We start from the raw sequence: 15,612 nt of genomic DNA on the forward strand, positions 1-15,612 counted from the left end.
AACTATTTTACCAAGACAGAGTAAGGTGTTTGGAATGGTGTTTTGAGCTCTGGTATCCTTCTAAAGGATGGCTATATGGTAATTATGCTTCCAGTTGTTATTTATCTCCCTTTTCTAGAGATACATTGTTTGCTGTCAAACAGAATATCTAAAATAATTTTAACTGACCCCTTAAGCTCTTCAAAATATTGTTATCTTATAATCTTTCTAATATTCTAAACAGCACTTTTAATAGTTTCTTAAAGGTACTAAGCCTAATGTCTTACTGAACACTTTCTATAAACAACAGAACTTGATTTTGCCCAGTTGTAAATACATCATTTCTTGAGCACCTCTCTCATACTGCCCTCAGTGTCCATGATGAAAAGTCATATTCTTACTTAGTTTTGAGACCAAAAACCAACTGGGCAAGATCTAGCACTGTCAGACTTTTCTTGATAAAAGTTGAGGCAATAGGCCCAGCGCGGTGGCTCACGCCTGTAATCCCAGCACTTTGGGAGGCCGAGGCGGGTGGATCACCTGAGGTCAGGAATTCTAGACCAGCCTGGCCAACATGGTGAAACCCCATCTCTGCTAAAAATACAAAATTAGCCGGGTGTGGTGGTGCGTGCCTGTATTCCCAGCTACTCAGGAGGCGGAGGCAGGAGAATCGCTTGAACCCGGGAGGCAGAGGTTGCAGTGAGCCAAGATTGTGCCATTGCATTCCAGCCTGGGCAACAAGAGCAAAACTCCATCTCAAAAAAAAAAAAAAAAAAGAAAAAAAGAAAAAAAAAAAGTTGAGGCAATAATGAGCATCAGGAAGATATTGCTAGGCTCGGCCCAAGTGGGTAAGTTAAAAACAGGTGTCATAACAGGATTCAGTGAAATTTATTAACTAGAAGAAATGCAAGTTTTTCTCTCAGGAGAACCAGTGATTCAATAAATAACACCTGAAAATCAGAAAATGTCAGTCTCATAGAGCTACAGCAGAGTATATTTGGAAGATTCAAAATCAATTGAACATCAAGAAAAAGAGAGTTCTCAAAAGATAGGAAAATTTCAGTTTTATAAAAGCCAATCTAATGTAACAGGAGAGAAGCTATTATAACTTGAAACTTCTTCCTGTAGGCTGAATAAAATACAGAGTTAAGAGGTATGATGGAAACTGATAAGAGCTAGAACACAGATCAGATAACAGGCAATCACTATTTGGCTAAAGGAAATACAGAGAGGTTAGAAATTTTCGTTATGCCACATTTCTTTGACAATAATATAATTCCTGCTGATTTGATGCTAAATGCTGAGTTGATCTAAGGAAATAAAGAATCAGAGGCTGGGCACTGCTCCCTTTGTCCATGAGCCACTAGTGCAGGGATCACAGACTTAAATGACTGTAGGACTTGGGCATGTAACATACACCAGTGAACTCAGCCTGGGTACATGAAAAGCAGTAACATGATCACAAAAAAAATGGTTACTGACTCTTGAGAAGACAAGAGAGAATGGTAAGGGTTGTAGCAAACCGGAGAGCTCGGACCCCTTCTTAAGTGGGTGGAAGATAAACAGCTCCAGCTCATTGCCTTGAAGAAATGCAGGCCCAGTTGTGCTCAATATCCTGATTAAGAGATGCTAAAACTAGGACTTTATGAAACATCCTGATTTTTAAGTTTTACACAAAATTTATTAATTTTTAAACCACTCTGTGGAATGATGCTATGAGAGCCAAATAAAGATCTACTGGGCACATTTGGTCCGTGGACTGTCAGTTTGCTAGTCTCCACAACAGGGTTTTAGAACTATGCAATGGCCTTTGTTTCTCTTCCTTCACTTTCATTCTTTGTATTTGATTCTGGGACTTGCGTTTTCTAGTCAATCAAGAAGATCCAAAGAGTCCAAGTGAAAAATTAGGAGTATATTTGGGAGCAAAGAGACCTTAGTCAGCAAAAATACAAACACTTAATGATTAATCAAATATGTAAAATTTAGACTAGCAATTTTTGTATTTCTTTTGCTAACCTTGCCAAGATAGATTATGGGTACCTTAATAAAGCTAATTTCTTTTCCCTTGGCCATCTGATATCCTTTAAACCTAAATCTGTTGGATAGTTTCCATTTGCCCATCCAGTTTCCTTCTCTACCCACTCTGTGCCCCCAGGAAGCTGGCTGGTATAGAATGCATTAAAGGACTACTTTACCTCTAGCTTCCATTGAGTTTGGCCCATCTGGGAGCACTGGCAGGAGTTTGGAGGGTGGAGAGAAATGCAAGTCAGGTCATTTATTTGCCCCACTTTCCCCCTGCTGGTCCATTGATTTAATCCCTTCTTCCTATTTGGAGTTCCTCCTTACACAGCCCCCCATCCCCCATGTGTGAGTGTATGTGTGTGTCCCTTGAAATATTGTCTTTTACTGTTCCTCCAAGCCAGGGATGTTAAGGTTCTCCACTATTACAAGTCCCAGAGGAATACACCACCGGTTGTTCCTTTTCTGAAAACCTTCCCTACAGGCCTCAACTACTCAGTTTGTCTGCTTTCTGTTTCCTGCTGGAAGGCTAACTTAAAAAGCCATTTCAAAGTACACAATCCATCCCCAGCACTGGGATCTTAACTGGACAAAGCATCTCATCAAGTCCTTTAATTCTTATTTCTTTGGGTCTTTTGGCTGGCCCTATCTTCTTCTAACTCCAGACTAGCAACTCTCCTCCCAACCACACCCACCCTTTCTTTCTTACTTGTTGTCAGAAAGCTTTTCCTGAGGGTTACATTCCCCAGGGTTTAAAATATAATTAAAAAGTGCTTTCGTGGTTTTCTGGTTGGAGGATGAATTTGTACAATCTCTTGGAAAAGCAAAGCTATTTGGCAGTAAGTGTTAGGACCCTTCAGAATGTATCCAACCTTTGACCCAGTAATTTTACCTTGGGAACTTTTCCTAAGAAAAGAATCCTAAATATTAAAAAATTTGGATAAAGATGCATGCAAATATGTTTATTAATAAAATGGCCAAAAACTATAAACAGAACACACTCCAACATTGAGGTATGTCAAGTGTCTTCTGTTTGCCCCTCCAGCTTCTCTCTCCAATTTGCCCTCCGCTATAAGAGACCAGCCTTCCTAAGACTCTGACTGTGGCTCCACTACCTTCTGGTTTTGGTATGAACTTTACTAATGGTATGTCTTGATAAAATTGAAGATGAGAAGAAGAATGAAGTAGGAGTAGTTATTTTCCCTGTCCCCTTTCCGCAGATAGCCTCAGGCTGGCCACCATTCTTGAACAAAGGTAAAACGGTAAAACAGCCTTTCACGTGGCCCTCTTCACATAACTCAATCTCCCTAAGGTTCAGTAATAAATGCTTCTCTTGTCTTTTGAAGCCTAAGGAGAGTGATGCATTCTGTTCTGCGCCCTGTCCCCATGCACACTGTTTCTAACTCAGGGATACTGTGCTATCACTAACACCCTATCCCATGGTTATTAGAAAATTCTCCTCAAACTGCCAAATTTGAGTACACTAAATATATTTCACTGCCACGAATCTGGTGCAATCGCACAGCATATTTAAGTATACTAGGCACCACAGCCATTATGGAATAATATGTAACATAGAAAGATAATCACAAAAAGTACAACGAAAAAAGATAAATCTAGTATGAACACAGGTACATAAAAATAAAGCAAATAAGATTCATCATGAAAATGTAATGTTTTCTATAATAAAAACATACTACTTTTTAAATGAGAAAATGTTTAATGACTTAAAAGGAAAGACATTGTAAATCATGCCCGGAGGAATTTGAAAAGACCTTGCAGAAGTGGCAATAGAAATGATGCTTGACAATCAAGTAGGACAAATGAGAAAAGAAAAAAAAAAAAAAAAAGTGGAGGAAAAAACATGTCTGGCCAAGAATGAAGCCTATGAAAAGGTAAGTGAAAGTGCTTATAGAAAACCAGGATTCTCTTCTGAAGAGCCTAGGGTAAACACAGTTGAGAAAGGGCAGAGGATTTCATAGAAAAGGGTACTGGGAATGTGATTTGGGGCCAGAATGTCCAAGGTTTCATAGCTGATGCTAAAGGTCTCTTCATGGCCTAGGAGAAAGGTTGGAGAGTGGCATTAAACGAACCGTAGAAGGGTTTAAGAAGAGGACAAAAAGTTTAGATTTCTGTCTCCAAAGGAAAACTCTCCTACTACTGTAGAGAAAGGAGGGCTAAGAGTTCCCGAAAAAAAAAAAAAAAAAAAAAAAAGCCTGAACTATGAAGTTTTACTAAGGAGTAAAGAGGGTAAAGGGAATAGAAAAGATTTCAGATGCTTCACTAAGACAGGATTAATATAATTTGTAAACTAATGAAAGACAGGGGTTGTCTAGCATACATCTGTAAAAGGGGACAATGATACCTGGGGTACACTTAAAATCTTGATAGACTTCCCTGCTACTTTAGCTTGAAAAGGGTTCAAATGGCCAAAAATATTGTTTTCATTTTATGTCGCAATTGTATATCATGCTGAAAAGCAGATCTTTATAAATAAATTTCTTATGTTTCTGAACCTTCAGAGGACTAAATTCCCAGATATGGGAATTGTATTTCAAATATTTTAAAGATTTTATTACATAATGCCAGCTGATTACAAAAAAAGTTAGAGCCAATTTACAATTTCACCATAAATGAGTTCCTATTTTAACCTAGCTAGCACTAAATACTGTCATTTTTTAAAGTCTTTTTTTTTTTTTTTTTTTGAGACGGAGTCTCTCACTCTCGCCCAGGCTGGAGTGCAGGGGCGCCATCTCGGCTCACTGCAAGCTCCGCCTCCCGGGTTCACCCCATTCTCCTGCCTCAGCCTCCTGAGTAGCTGGGACCACAGGTGCCCGCCACCACGCCCGGCTAATTTTTTGTATTTTTAGTAGAGACGGGGTTTCACCGTGTTAGCCAGGATGGTCTCACTCTCCTGACCTCGTGATCTGCCCAGCTCGGCCTCCCAAAGTGCTGGGATTACAGGCGTGAGCCACCGTGCTTTTTAAAGTCTTTGAGTATTTGATGGGTACCAATAGTATCTCATTTCTTAAATTAGTATTTTTTTGGTAACTAGTAAAGCTGGGCTTTTTCCATTTCTTTAAGCATCTGTATTCCCTATCCTCTTTACACATTTATCTATTGTAGACTAAATGTTTTCTTATACGTTTGTATGAGCATATTCTATGGTATGTGTTTTCACCCATTTCTGCAATATTTATAAATACCTAAGGTTTAAAAAAAGTATCATCAAATGTGTCCATTTGTTTTCTTTAAATTGGATAAATTATTTTTACATGGAGAAAGAACTTTCATTGCCAATGCCAGAAAATACTGACCTATATTGTGTCCTAGTTTTACACTAAGTCCTTTAGTTTATCATGAATATATTTTGATATAAAGGAAATTTCTAGATTAAGTTTTTGTCCAAATAGCTAATAATTGTCCCAATACCATTTATTATTTATCACATCTTCATTGATTTTTGATGCATGATTTACGTTATATTAAATTGCTATTAATATTGGGTTCTATTTCTGAGCTATCTTACTTTTAACAATTTACCAAATGAGTCATCTTTTTTATTATTATTACATATTGTTTCCAAATCAGATTATAGTATCTTTCAAAAAAGGGATTGGGTTCTATTGATGCTTGTGTTTTCCATAGGGCCCATCACTTTACACATAGTAAATGTTCAATAAATATTTACATATTTATTAAATGAATGTTTAAATTGAATATCCTGTGCCTAAAATGCAAAGAATTTCCTCACTATGTTAAAAGGTCACATTCTTCAAGGTGAAACATGAAGTAATTTTGAAATTGGAGAAGGGGGCTGAGAATGGCAGTATTCCAAGTATAAAAATTCCATGTGAATTTGATTAGAATAATTTAAATTTTGTAGTGACTTCACTCTCCAGAGGCTATGTGATCATGAGAAAATGCTGAAAGGGAGAATTTTAGTCGTGAGCTCCCTCTGAGTTATTGAAGTTCAGAAAGGCCTTTAGCTGTGTAATGATGTGCAAATCAGTCCACATTCCACGGTGGCTCAACAGATGAACTATGTCAATGGTGAAATGTTGTCTTTATAATGTCTGCTGATACCTCTATTTGAGAGAACCAGCTGTTGGTCCTTTATACTGCTGTCCATTTAGAAATCTGAGCAATAAAGCAATACTTAATACTTATTGCATATTCATTTACCCCCCTAGCTACATATTAGTGTAAACATGTTAAATTTTAAATAAAAGGCAGTATTAAGCGTATGTGTCTCTGGCACATACAAGTAAGTGAAGCTTTCATGCAGTTGTATATCAAACTGTACAGAGATGACTTCAGACTAAAAAGATTGTGGAACAATTTTGTTTGATTAAGGAGACATAAAACTAGATTGTCATAAAGAATGCTAGGATTACAGACTTCTATAAAAAGACATGCTCACTACATCTATTCATGTGGGTAAAGAATAGTATAGTTACCAGAAAAGGAAAAGTTATGTATTCAGCAAAACCAAAGATATTTGATGTTATTTTTATGACAATATGCAAGTCTTGAAATAAGTATTCATGTATTTTCAAGGTTGTTTATATTATGAAATTAAAATAGTCCTAATTACCATTGCAAAAATCCTTGGGATAATATATGATGAATTCTAACATGTTTCGCTCATGACCTCTTTTGATTTTTTACAATTATTTTACAGGGTAGTTTTGTGTGGCGTGTGTTTGTATTTTACAGACTTTAATTTTTAGAGCACTTTTAGGTTCACAGCAAAATTAAGGGGTAAGTACAGAGTTCCAATATACTCCCTGCCGCCACATGGGCTCAGCCACTATCAACATCACACATCTGTTACAATCGATCAATCAACACTGGCATACGATTATCACCCAGAGTCCATAGTTTACATTAGGGTTCACTCAGTATTATGCATTACATGGGTTTTGACAAATGCATAATGACATGATTCCACCACTGCAGTACCATACAGAGTAGTTTCATTGCCCTGCAAATCTTCTATGCTCCACCTATTCATCTCTCCTTCTCCAAGTCCCAGGTAAACACTATCTTTTTACTGTCTCCATCAGATTGCCTTTCCAAAATGTCTCAGGGTTGGAATCAAACAGCATTTAGACTTTTTGGTTGGTGTCCTTCACTTAGTAATATGCATTTAAGCTTCCTTCAAGTCATCCCATGGCTTGATAATTCATTTATTTTTAGTCCTGAGTAATATTCTATTGTCTGGATGTACGACAATTTGTTTATCTACTCACTTACTGAGGACATCTTGGTTACTTCCAAGTTCGGGCAATTATGAATAAAATTGGTACAATATTCATGTGCAGGCTTTGGGGTAGACATAGCTTTCAACTCCTTTGGGTAAATACCAAGGAGCACAATTGCTGGATCATTTAGTTTTGTGAGAAACTGCCAAACTGTCTTCCAAAGTGGCATTCCCACCAGCAGTGATGATGGTTCGGATTGCCCTATGTCCTTGTCAGCATTTGATATTGCCAGTGTTTGGGATTTTGGCTGTTCTAATAGGAGTGTAGTGATACTTCATTTTAATTTGTAATTTTGATAGTTGTTTTAATATAGTCATCACATAAATGAGTTGAGGCTGCAGAAAATTAAATAAGTTACCTATGATTCTATAGCTACTGGGTAGCAGATTCAAATTTACTTCATAAGACTCCAAAGCCCATGTGCTTTTTGCACTGTGGTTGTCTTATAGCCAGACAAGAAAAGAATTTAAATTCATACATGCAGGACACCAGCGGTTAGTTTCCAGTCACATTTATTGCTTGTCTTAATGTAGTTTTCTCCAGAAGAGGACCATGACACCAGGAAATATTGGGGGTCACAGGGAAATGAAGGAAGGAAAGACAACCAACGAAGGATCTATTTGAATGCAATTATCACTGTGACCAAGTATAGCTTACTCCTACAGGGGAACTTTGGAAAATGGTGCTAAATATTACTCAAAATGCAACGTGTGGCAGTACCAGTCCTTCTACTGTTTGAGACTGGCCCAGGACAAAGAATGTATAAAAATTAAAAGTACTAAGAAACTTTTATAGCAATTTGACATTTTAGTGATACCCATTTTTCCAATAATTCATTTTACTTTATGTTATTTAAGTATCAATCCATGATAGATTGAAAATTAAAAACTAGCTCAAAAATAGCGTAGAACACAAGGCCTAAAGTGACTTCATACAAGAAACAGGGGAGCTGGGGTATTTATACCTCACTTCCCATCTGGTTGGTGCACAGTTAAGACAGCACCCAGGAATTTTGTTCATTCCCTAGCACTTCTAGCACACAGACTTCCAGTTGTGTGTGATGAAGTGGTGAGCCAGGGCAGACATCATCTTTCTGACGATGAGTTAAAGACTAAACAAGCATTATTTTACTGCATGCTATAAAAGGATAACACTATGCACAGGGTCTGTGCACAGGATTAGACTATGCACGGATAAAATGTTTCATTCAAAAGTACCCATATTTTCTACCAAGAAAGCTGAAGACGAGAGCCCCTTCTCTCCTTTTCCCACACCCAGAAAGCCAGTGTACTAACATATGATGAAAATTCTGAAAACTAGATATTCCCAACAAGGATTTTGAATCTTGAGCAAGTGATCCGAAGCAAAGGGAGGATTCAAAGTTGTTCTTAAGAGTTAGACACTTCCTGCTACTGCTTATGCCTCCGTGTTTTCTGGCCTTGGTTAGTCGTAGTCTCCCAGCTTCCTGCTGATTCTGTGATTCTGTGGGCTCCCAATTTTCTTTCAAGAATTTCCTTTTTTTTTTTTTTTTTTTTTTTTTTGAGACTGTGTGTCATTCTGTTACCCAGGCTGGAGTACAGTGATGTAATTTCAGCTCATCACAACCTCCACCTCCAGGGTTTAAGCAATTCTCATGCCTCAGCCTCTCACATAGCTGGGGCTACATGTGTGTGCCACCATGCCAGGCTAATTTTACATTTTTAGTAGAGAGGGGTTTTGCCATGTTGGCCAGGCTGGTCTCGAACTCCTGACCTCAGGTGATTCTCCTGCCTTGGCCTCCCAAAGTGCTGGGATTACAGGTGTGAGCCACCACACCCAGCCAATAGTTTCTTTTTTTTACTTAGAACAGCCATAATCTGACTCTTTACTTGGAACTAAAAGTCATCACAATATGAGATGATTGAGGAGAATCAGAGCTCTGATTTCTGCCTGCTCATGAATTGCCTTGAAAAAGTGAGGTTGGTTTCTTTGCCAGTCTTTGTCTCAGTTTCCACCTTTGTAAAATGGGGCTAGCTCTGTAGCATGCTTCGAGGAAAATTAATCTGTGAGATGTTCTCTGCATACAGGGTTCTTCCTTTGGAGAATCTAATGGCATGCTGCTCTATTGAGTTTCCGGAAATTCCTCCAGTAAGAGATTTAATTTGACTTTAATTCAGCATTTCCCAAGCTTAATCATGGAAGTCTTGTTTCAGAAAACATTAATATCTCACAGATTGAGTCATCCATAAACTATCTTGGCAAGAGACATTGGCTCCAGCAGTTCATTTTTCTTTGAATTTGCACCTGACACTGATCTCTGTTATTAAACACTCATGAGGCCTTTAAGGAGTCTCTGTATTAACCCATTAAAGTAGGAAGTTCTTAAACTTCAGAGCATATAAAAACCATTTGAGGACCTTGGTATAATGCAGATTGCTGAGCACCATACAAGATCTACTGATTCAGAATCTCCTGGAATAGAGACAAGGAATTAGAACTCAGAATTACTCTACGGGGGATTGTGTTGTATGCAGTCTTCAGTCTACAGTATGAGAAACACTGTCTTATGTAACAATTCAGTGAAAAATACCTTCAAGCAATTTATGTACTTTATCATTAGAAGAAGCTAGAGGTCATAGTCACAATAATATATCTCACTGGTTTGACCATTAATCATCTTCTGAGATGTCTCAGGCAAGCTTATAGATAACTTGTGAATACCCACCCAAAACGTACTGAATGGCTCTGATCCCAACTTCAAAAAGATGTAACATTAAAATTCAAATGTGTCTGTAGGTGCCACTATGAGATCAATAATTTGGGCACATCTAGTTGAAGTGTGAATAGCCACAGCTGTATGTGGTGTCTTACACCTATAATCCCAGCTACACAGAAGGCTGAGGTGGGAGGATAGCTTGAGTTCAAACTTGAACCAGGAGTTCAAGGCCAGTTTGGGCAACATAGTGAGATAGCAAGATTCCATTTCTTAAAAAACAGTCTGAGTGTCTCCCTCACTCCTGCTACCTATCTATAGCTTATTCATTCTCGCCATAAACTCACTTAGTGAGAAATCAAGGTTAAAGGAGTAGGGAAGAAATTTAAGTCATTTAATTTTATGACTTTTTAGTAACTCAGCTCAAAGACTCTAATGATAGGAAGCCTGGAATGAATAACTAAAATGTTATTTTTAGACTATCTGTGAATTTCATTTCCTCTCATTACCACAAATGATGAAAAATTAGCTGTCGGAAATTTCAAAGCAATATAGCAGAACATGACAGAAAAACAAATTAATCAAGTCACCATCTTCCAAAACATTTTTCCTTTATTAGAATTCTTCAGGTAATACGACGAAGATAACAATACTGCATTTCTTTAAAGTATGCTGTACGTTTCCTTATAGGAAAAAGGATGAGTTATGGTGACCAGTGACATTTACTGGAAACAAGCAAACTTTTTGTTCCTGGGCCACTAGTTGTATTTACTTTAAGAAAACCCTAAAGATGATTTGCAGTCTTTCAGAGAGTTTACTTTTATGTTTACAGCCCAAAATGTGCAGATAACTTGTTTGTAAATAACTGGCAGGGGTCACAGTGTCACATCTAGGAGATTTCATTTTATTTTACTTCGACAACCAGAGTTACAGCCTCTTTACAACTGAGAAGTGGTAATAAATGGTATTGTGCTTATTCTTCAACAAATCCATAGCACTGGCACCTGACATATATTTGCATGAATTTCATGTAACAAAATGTAGAAATCTTTCTTTCCAAAGGGCTTCAAAATTTCCCGAAACAGACTTCTGAACTTCATTTTATTCCTCTTGCTACATGGTTGTTCTGGATTAGTATATATATCAACATCTCAAAACATAGAGTTACAAAAATTAGTGCATACCTCATCAATTTCATAAAGTTACATCCTTTCTTGTTTGCATACATTTATATTTTATTTATTACTGTAACTGCCACTTACAACCCAGCAACAAGAGTTGTATTTTAGAATATTATGGAATGGTGATATGATAGACACTTTAAAGTGTATTGACATGTCCTTATGGGAATTAGGGATTTAATTTTTTTTTTTGATTGAAGCACTGCATGTCTCAAGGGTGGCTGCATTCAGTAGGTCTGTGTCATAATCCCTGGAAAATACCCAGGCTGCCCAATGGAAGAGTCACGAATCAGATATTGATTATTATATTTTTGTGTTCAAATTTTCAAGTCCTCACACCCATCCTAACTAATTTTTAGGCCTTTCCTTTAAGACAACCAAAAAACAAAACTATAACTGTTCAAACTTGGAACTAAGGAAACGAAATAAATATTAAAGCGGAGCTGGATTTATTTCTATTTATTTAGAGTATATCACCTCCAGTAGAATTATGTTGCTAAGGTTGGGATCACGGCTTTGGTCTCTCGAAGGGACCTGCTTTGCAGATCCAGGGCTCGTTTAATTTTCCAGCTGGGTTCCTGCTTTGCTTAACTAATTCTGTGCACCCCGTTGTGAGGTCCACACCTGAAAGGGGGAGTTTCGATGTTGTGGTTTATTAACCAGGTACTTTCCATTCACTCAGTCAACAGAAAGAAAGAGAGAGACCGCGCCTCCTACTTTTTTTTTTTTAACTACAAATAAGGAGACGGAAACTATTAAATAAGAAGGGGGGAAACTCCCGCATATTTCACCTTGACCTGGCTGGACTGGTCTGATGCCTGTAAGAGGCGGGTGTTGTATTAAAATGAGAGGTCAAACTTCTCGAATGGGAATCGCTCCTGCCCCTAGAGGGAAAAAAGAACCATCACCGTGTTAAACTGGAAACACTGCCTTGTTTCCAATGCGGGGGACTGAGTTCCCTCCCTCGACTTAGCGTGGTAATGACAGGACCCGAGGAGGCGCGCTGCTTCCCGGACAGTTGCCCAGCATAACACCCGCACCCTACTTGCACCTAAATTTCTGAGCTGCAAGCAGGCAGAAGTGCCTTCCACTTTCTCTCCTTAGCTCCCCTCTCCCCGCTTTGCTGCTGTCTGTAACTTTTTGTTCCGTTTACTGGGAAGGTGACGCTTAAGATCAAAAGACCCACTGTAACTTGCAAAAGCCCAGAGCCACCACCAGACGCTGGGGAAAAACAGGGCTGTCCAGTCCAGGGTTAAGGTTTTGAGCAGAGAAGGGGCAGCGAGAAATCTCGGCCAGTCGCTCCGGGAACAGCCCCTGCAGACTGGTCCAACTCTCCAAAGGCTAGGGAGACCGGGGCAGCCTTGTGGTGGGGTAGAGGACGAGCTCCTAACAGCAAGCAAAGTGCTGAGTAGAGGGCGTTGGGGGCAGGGGAGGTCCCTTGACTCCACTTTGTATGCAGCAGCTGCGGGGCAGTGAGTATCTCCGAACAAAGCGGCGAGCAGCGCGGGGGTGAGAGATTGGGGTTTGCTCGCAGCTGCCGCTGGCGCTGAGCGAGTCTCCCACCACCCCCGCGAACGTTGGGGTGCAAGGATTCGGGGGAGGAGGGAGAAGGGAACGAGGCGTGCCATTCCTGTTGCGCGGCTACGCTTCAGGAGTTCTTGTGAACGATGGGAATGGCAACTATCAGAGCCAAGGGGGGAAAAAAAAGAGCTGGAGTGAGCAAAACAAAGAGCGAGTGTGGGCCGCGGTGACTTCATGCCTCACCAATGTCCCGCCCACGCTGCTCCGAGCTGTTACTGCTGCTCCTGCCCGGGCTGCAGCCGCGCCTGCGGGCAGCCGAGGCGAGGCGCTCCGGTAGCGTGGGGAGGTTTCCTAGCAACTCTCTGCCCAGAGTGCACCCGGCTACCCGCAGGTCTGGAGCCCCCCGGGGGGCCAGAGCAGGACCACCCCTCTCCCGCCCATCGCCGGCCTCGCCTCTCTCGCATCCTAGCCGTGTGCACCCCAGAGCGCGCCAGCAACTCGGGCTCTGGACTGCGGGACGCCTGAGCCGCGCACTGAGGCGAAAAGGACAAGGGCACGCAGCCCCCGCCCCGCGAAGCCGGGCTCCGGCACCTCGCGGAACCTCCCCTCCTGCGCTCGCAGCCGCAGGCCCCACTCCCCGCCAGGGAGGGAGCGGCGATGCCTCGCTCTGTGCCTGCGGGTGTCGGCGGGTGCTTCTAGGGCGCTCCCAGAGCCGCCTCCCCCTGTTGCTGGCATCCCGAGCTTCCTCCCTTGCCAGCCAGGACGCTGCCGACTTGTCTTTGCCCGCTGCTCCGCAGACCGGGCTGCAAAGCTGCAACTAATGGAGTTGGCCTCCCTGCCCACCTGTGGAAGAAACTGCGCTGATTGATGCGCCATAGACTTTTTTCCCCCGACCTCGCCGGCGTCCCCTCCCACAGATCCAGCATCACCCAGTGAATGTACATTAGGGTGGTTTTCCCCCCCAGCTTCGGGCTTTGTTTGGGTTTGATTGTGTTTGGCTCTTCGCTAAGCTGATTTATGCAGCAGAAGCCCCACCGGCTGGAGAGAAACAAAAGCTCTTTTCTTTGTCCCGGAGCAGGCTGCGGAGCCCTTGCAGAGCCCTCTCTCCAGTCGCCGCCGGGGCCCTTGGCCGTCGAAGGAGGTGCTTCTCGCGGAGACCGCGGGACCCGCCGTGCCGAGCCGGGAGGGCCGCAGGGGCCCTGAGATGCCGAGCGGTGCCCGGGCCCGCTTACCTGCACCGCTTGCTCCGAGCCGCGGGGTCCGCCTGCTAGGCCTGCGGAAAACGTCCTAGCGACACTCGGCCCGCGGGCCCCGAGGTGCGCCCGGGAGGCGCGAGCGCGCGTCCGGAAGGCAGCCAGGCGGCGGGCGCGGGGCGGGCTGTTTTGCATTATGTGCGGCTCGGCCCTGGCTTTTTTTACCGCTGCATTTGTCTGCCTGCAAAACGACCGGCGAGGTCCCGCCTCGTTCCTCTGGGCAGCCTGGGTGTTTTCACTTGTTCTTGGACTGGGCCAAGGTGGTAAGTTGTTTTGTTTTGTTTTGTTTTCTTCTCTTCCCCAAAGGTCTTGGGCTGGCACGAAGAGCTGCCCGGCCAGAGCATCCCGGCCAGGTAAGTTGCGGTCATCAGAGAACTTCAAGGGGGCGGGTGCGGGGCAGCGTCCTCCAGCACAGATGGCCTAGAGGCCAGGTGTCAAGCATTTCTGCCCTGGAGCGACAGCAAGGACTAATTATCAGAGGAGACACTGTGTGATACTCCTAGGTGTTGAGGAAGCCCTAATAGAAAGGAATTTTGGAAAAGAGGGTGTCCTGTTTACAGAAGTCATTTAGGGGCCCTGGTCCATTCTTAAGGGCATCGTCTGTACAGAATGTCCTCCCTATCTTTCTAACATTTGGGTCCACTAACGACTAACTTGCCTTTAACTCGAGGCTGTAGATAAGTTGGTTATAATGGGAGTAGTCTTCAATTTTTGAGTCCAGAAAAGGACAGCATACAAGTTTCTGCTATCATTAGTGCTCAATCTGAATGAATTACCCACACTGGAGGGATATTAATGCTTTAAGTCATCATCCTTTCGGCTTAAAAAAAAATACTATCTAATTGATCCCTCACTGAGATCAATCTCTGAGACAGAGAAGCAGAAAGAACTCTGGACCAGGATGAACAGCTTTCTGTCCAGGCAAACCATTTGTGTCAGAGCTACCTTAATGTGGTGAGGTTAACTCTTTATGAAATGCATTGTCCTCATCTGTAAAACGAGGTTTATTAATAATACCTGCCTTCTCTAAATCACAAAGGAAAGTTCAAGTCAAATAGCATATGAGAAGGTGTTTTAGGACTTTTGATTTATGAAACAAAATCAAATGTAAGGTGGTATACCAGATTGGATTGTTGGAAAATTCTACAACTAAGTAATAGGACGAATCATGAGTTTAGGATGAGTTCTTAATGGTTTTCAATATAGGCCCAACATTTATTTTTGCTAATGCAGTGACTATTGTCATACTTTCTTTTTTTTTTTTTTTTAATTTCACTTTTTCTCTGCTTGGTCACCAAGTCCTTAAATTATATTAGAGCCTTTCTCTGACCTGTTGGGCTCAAGGAGAGTTTAATTAATAGTTGTAATTGTTTTGTAGGTTAAAATTTACTCCTATACTTTAAAGTGTCAAGGTTTTGCCTGAAGCTAATTAAAACAGTCAAATCATAACCTTATAAGTAGGTTTTATATATATAGATATAGAGATATATGGAAACATCCAGCTATCTTTAGGAAATTGTTGCATATACAGTTTTCTAATATTTGTTTCAGGGAGATTTGCTCAGTTATCTGAAATGGAGAAATTAGAGTAAATCTCTTTATCTTGTGGTTATTTTTTGGCTTGTTTGTTGATTTCAAAATAGTGAAAAGGCAAAGGAAAAAGTAACATTCATTATCAGTTATCTCTTAAATGGAAGAAA

General features: G+C 41.3%; 1 protein-coding gene across 8 annotated transcripts in view; it reads left to right on the plus strand.

The window, feature by feature from the left end:
• The first annotated feature begins 12,307 nt into the window (after positions 1 to 12,307).
• The window catches only part of ITGB8 (integrin subunit beta 8), an 85,527-nt gene continuing 82,222 nt past the window's right edge, over positions 12,308 to 15,612 (plus strand). The window contains exons 1-2 of one of the 8 annotated variants that reach the window (XM_063815258.1): positions 12,308 to 12,610; positions 14,219 to 14,265. Coding sequence is in view for 2 of the 8 variants with exons in the window: in XM_016945524.4 (XP_016801013.2) it covers positions 12,905 to 13,050; positions 14,219 to 14,265 (193 nt within the window). In the remaining 6 variants the exon portion in view is untranslated. Of the gene's footprint in view, positions 12,611 to 12,732; positions 13,976 to 14,048; positions 14,176 to 14,218; positions 14,266 to 15,612 lie in introns of those variants that run through there. The other 7 variants (XM_063815256.1, XM_063815257.1, XM_063815255.1 and 4 more) reach the window with 7 other exon arrangements.

Source organism: Pan troglodytes, chromosome 6 (genome assembly GCF_028858775.2).
Source record: "Pan troglodytes isolate AG18354 chromosome 6, NHGRI_mPanTro3-v2.0_pri, whole genome shotgun sequence".
NCBI classification, from domain to species: domain Eukaryota; kingdom Metazoa; phylum Chordata; class Mammalia; order Primates; family Hominidae; genus Pan; species Pan troglodytes.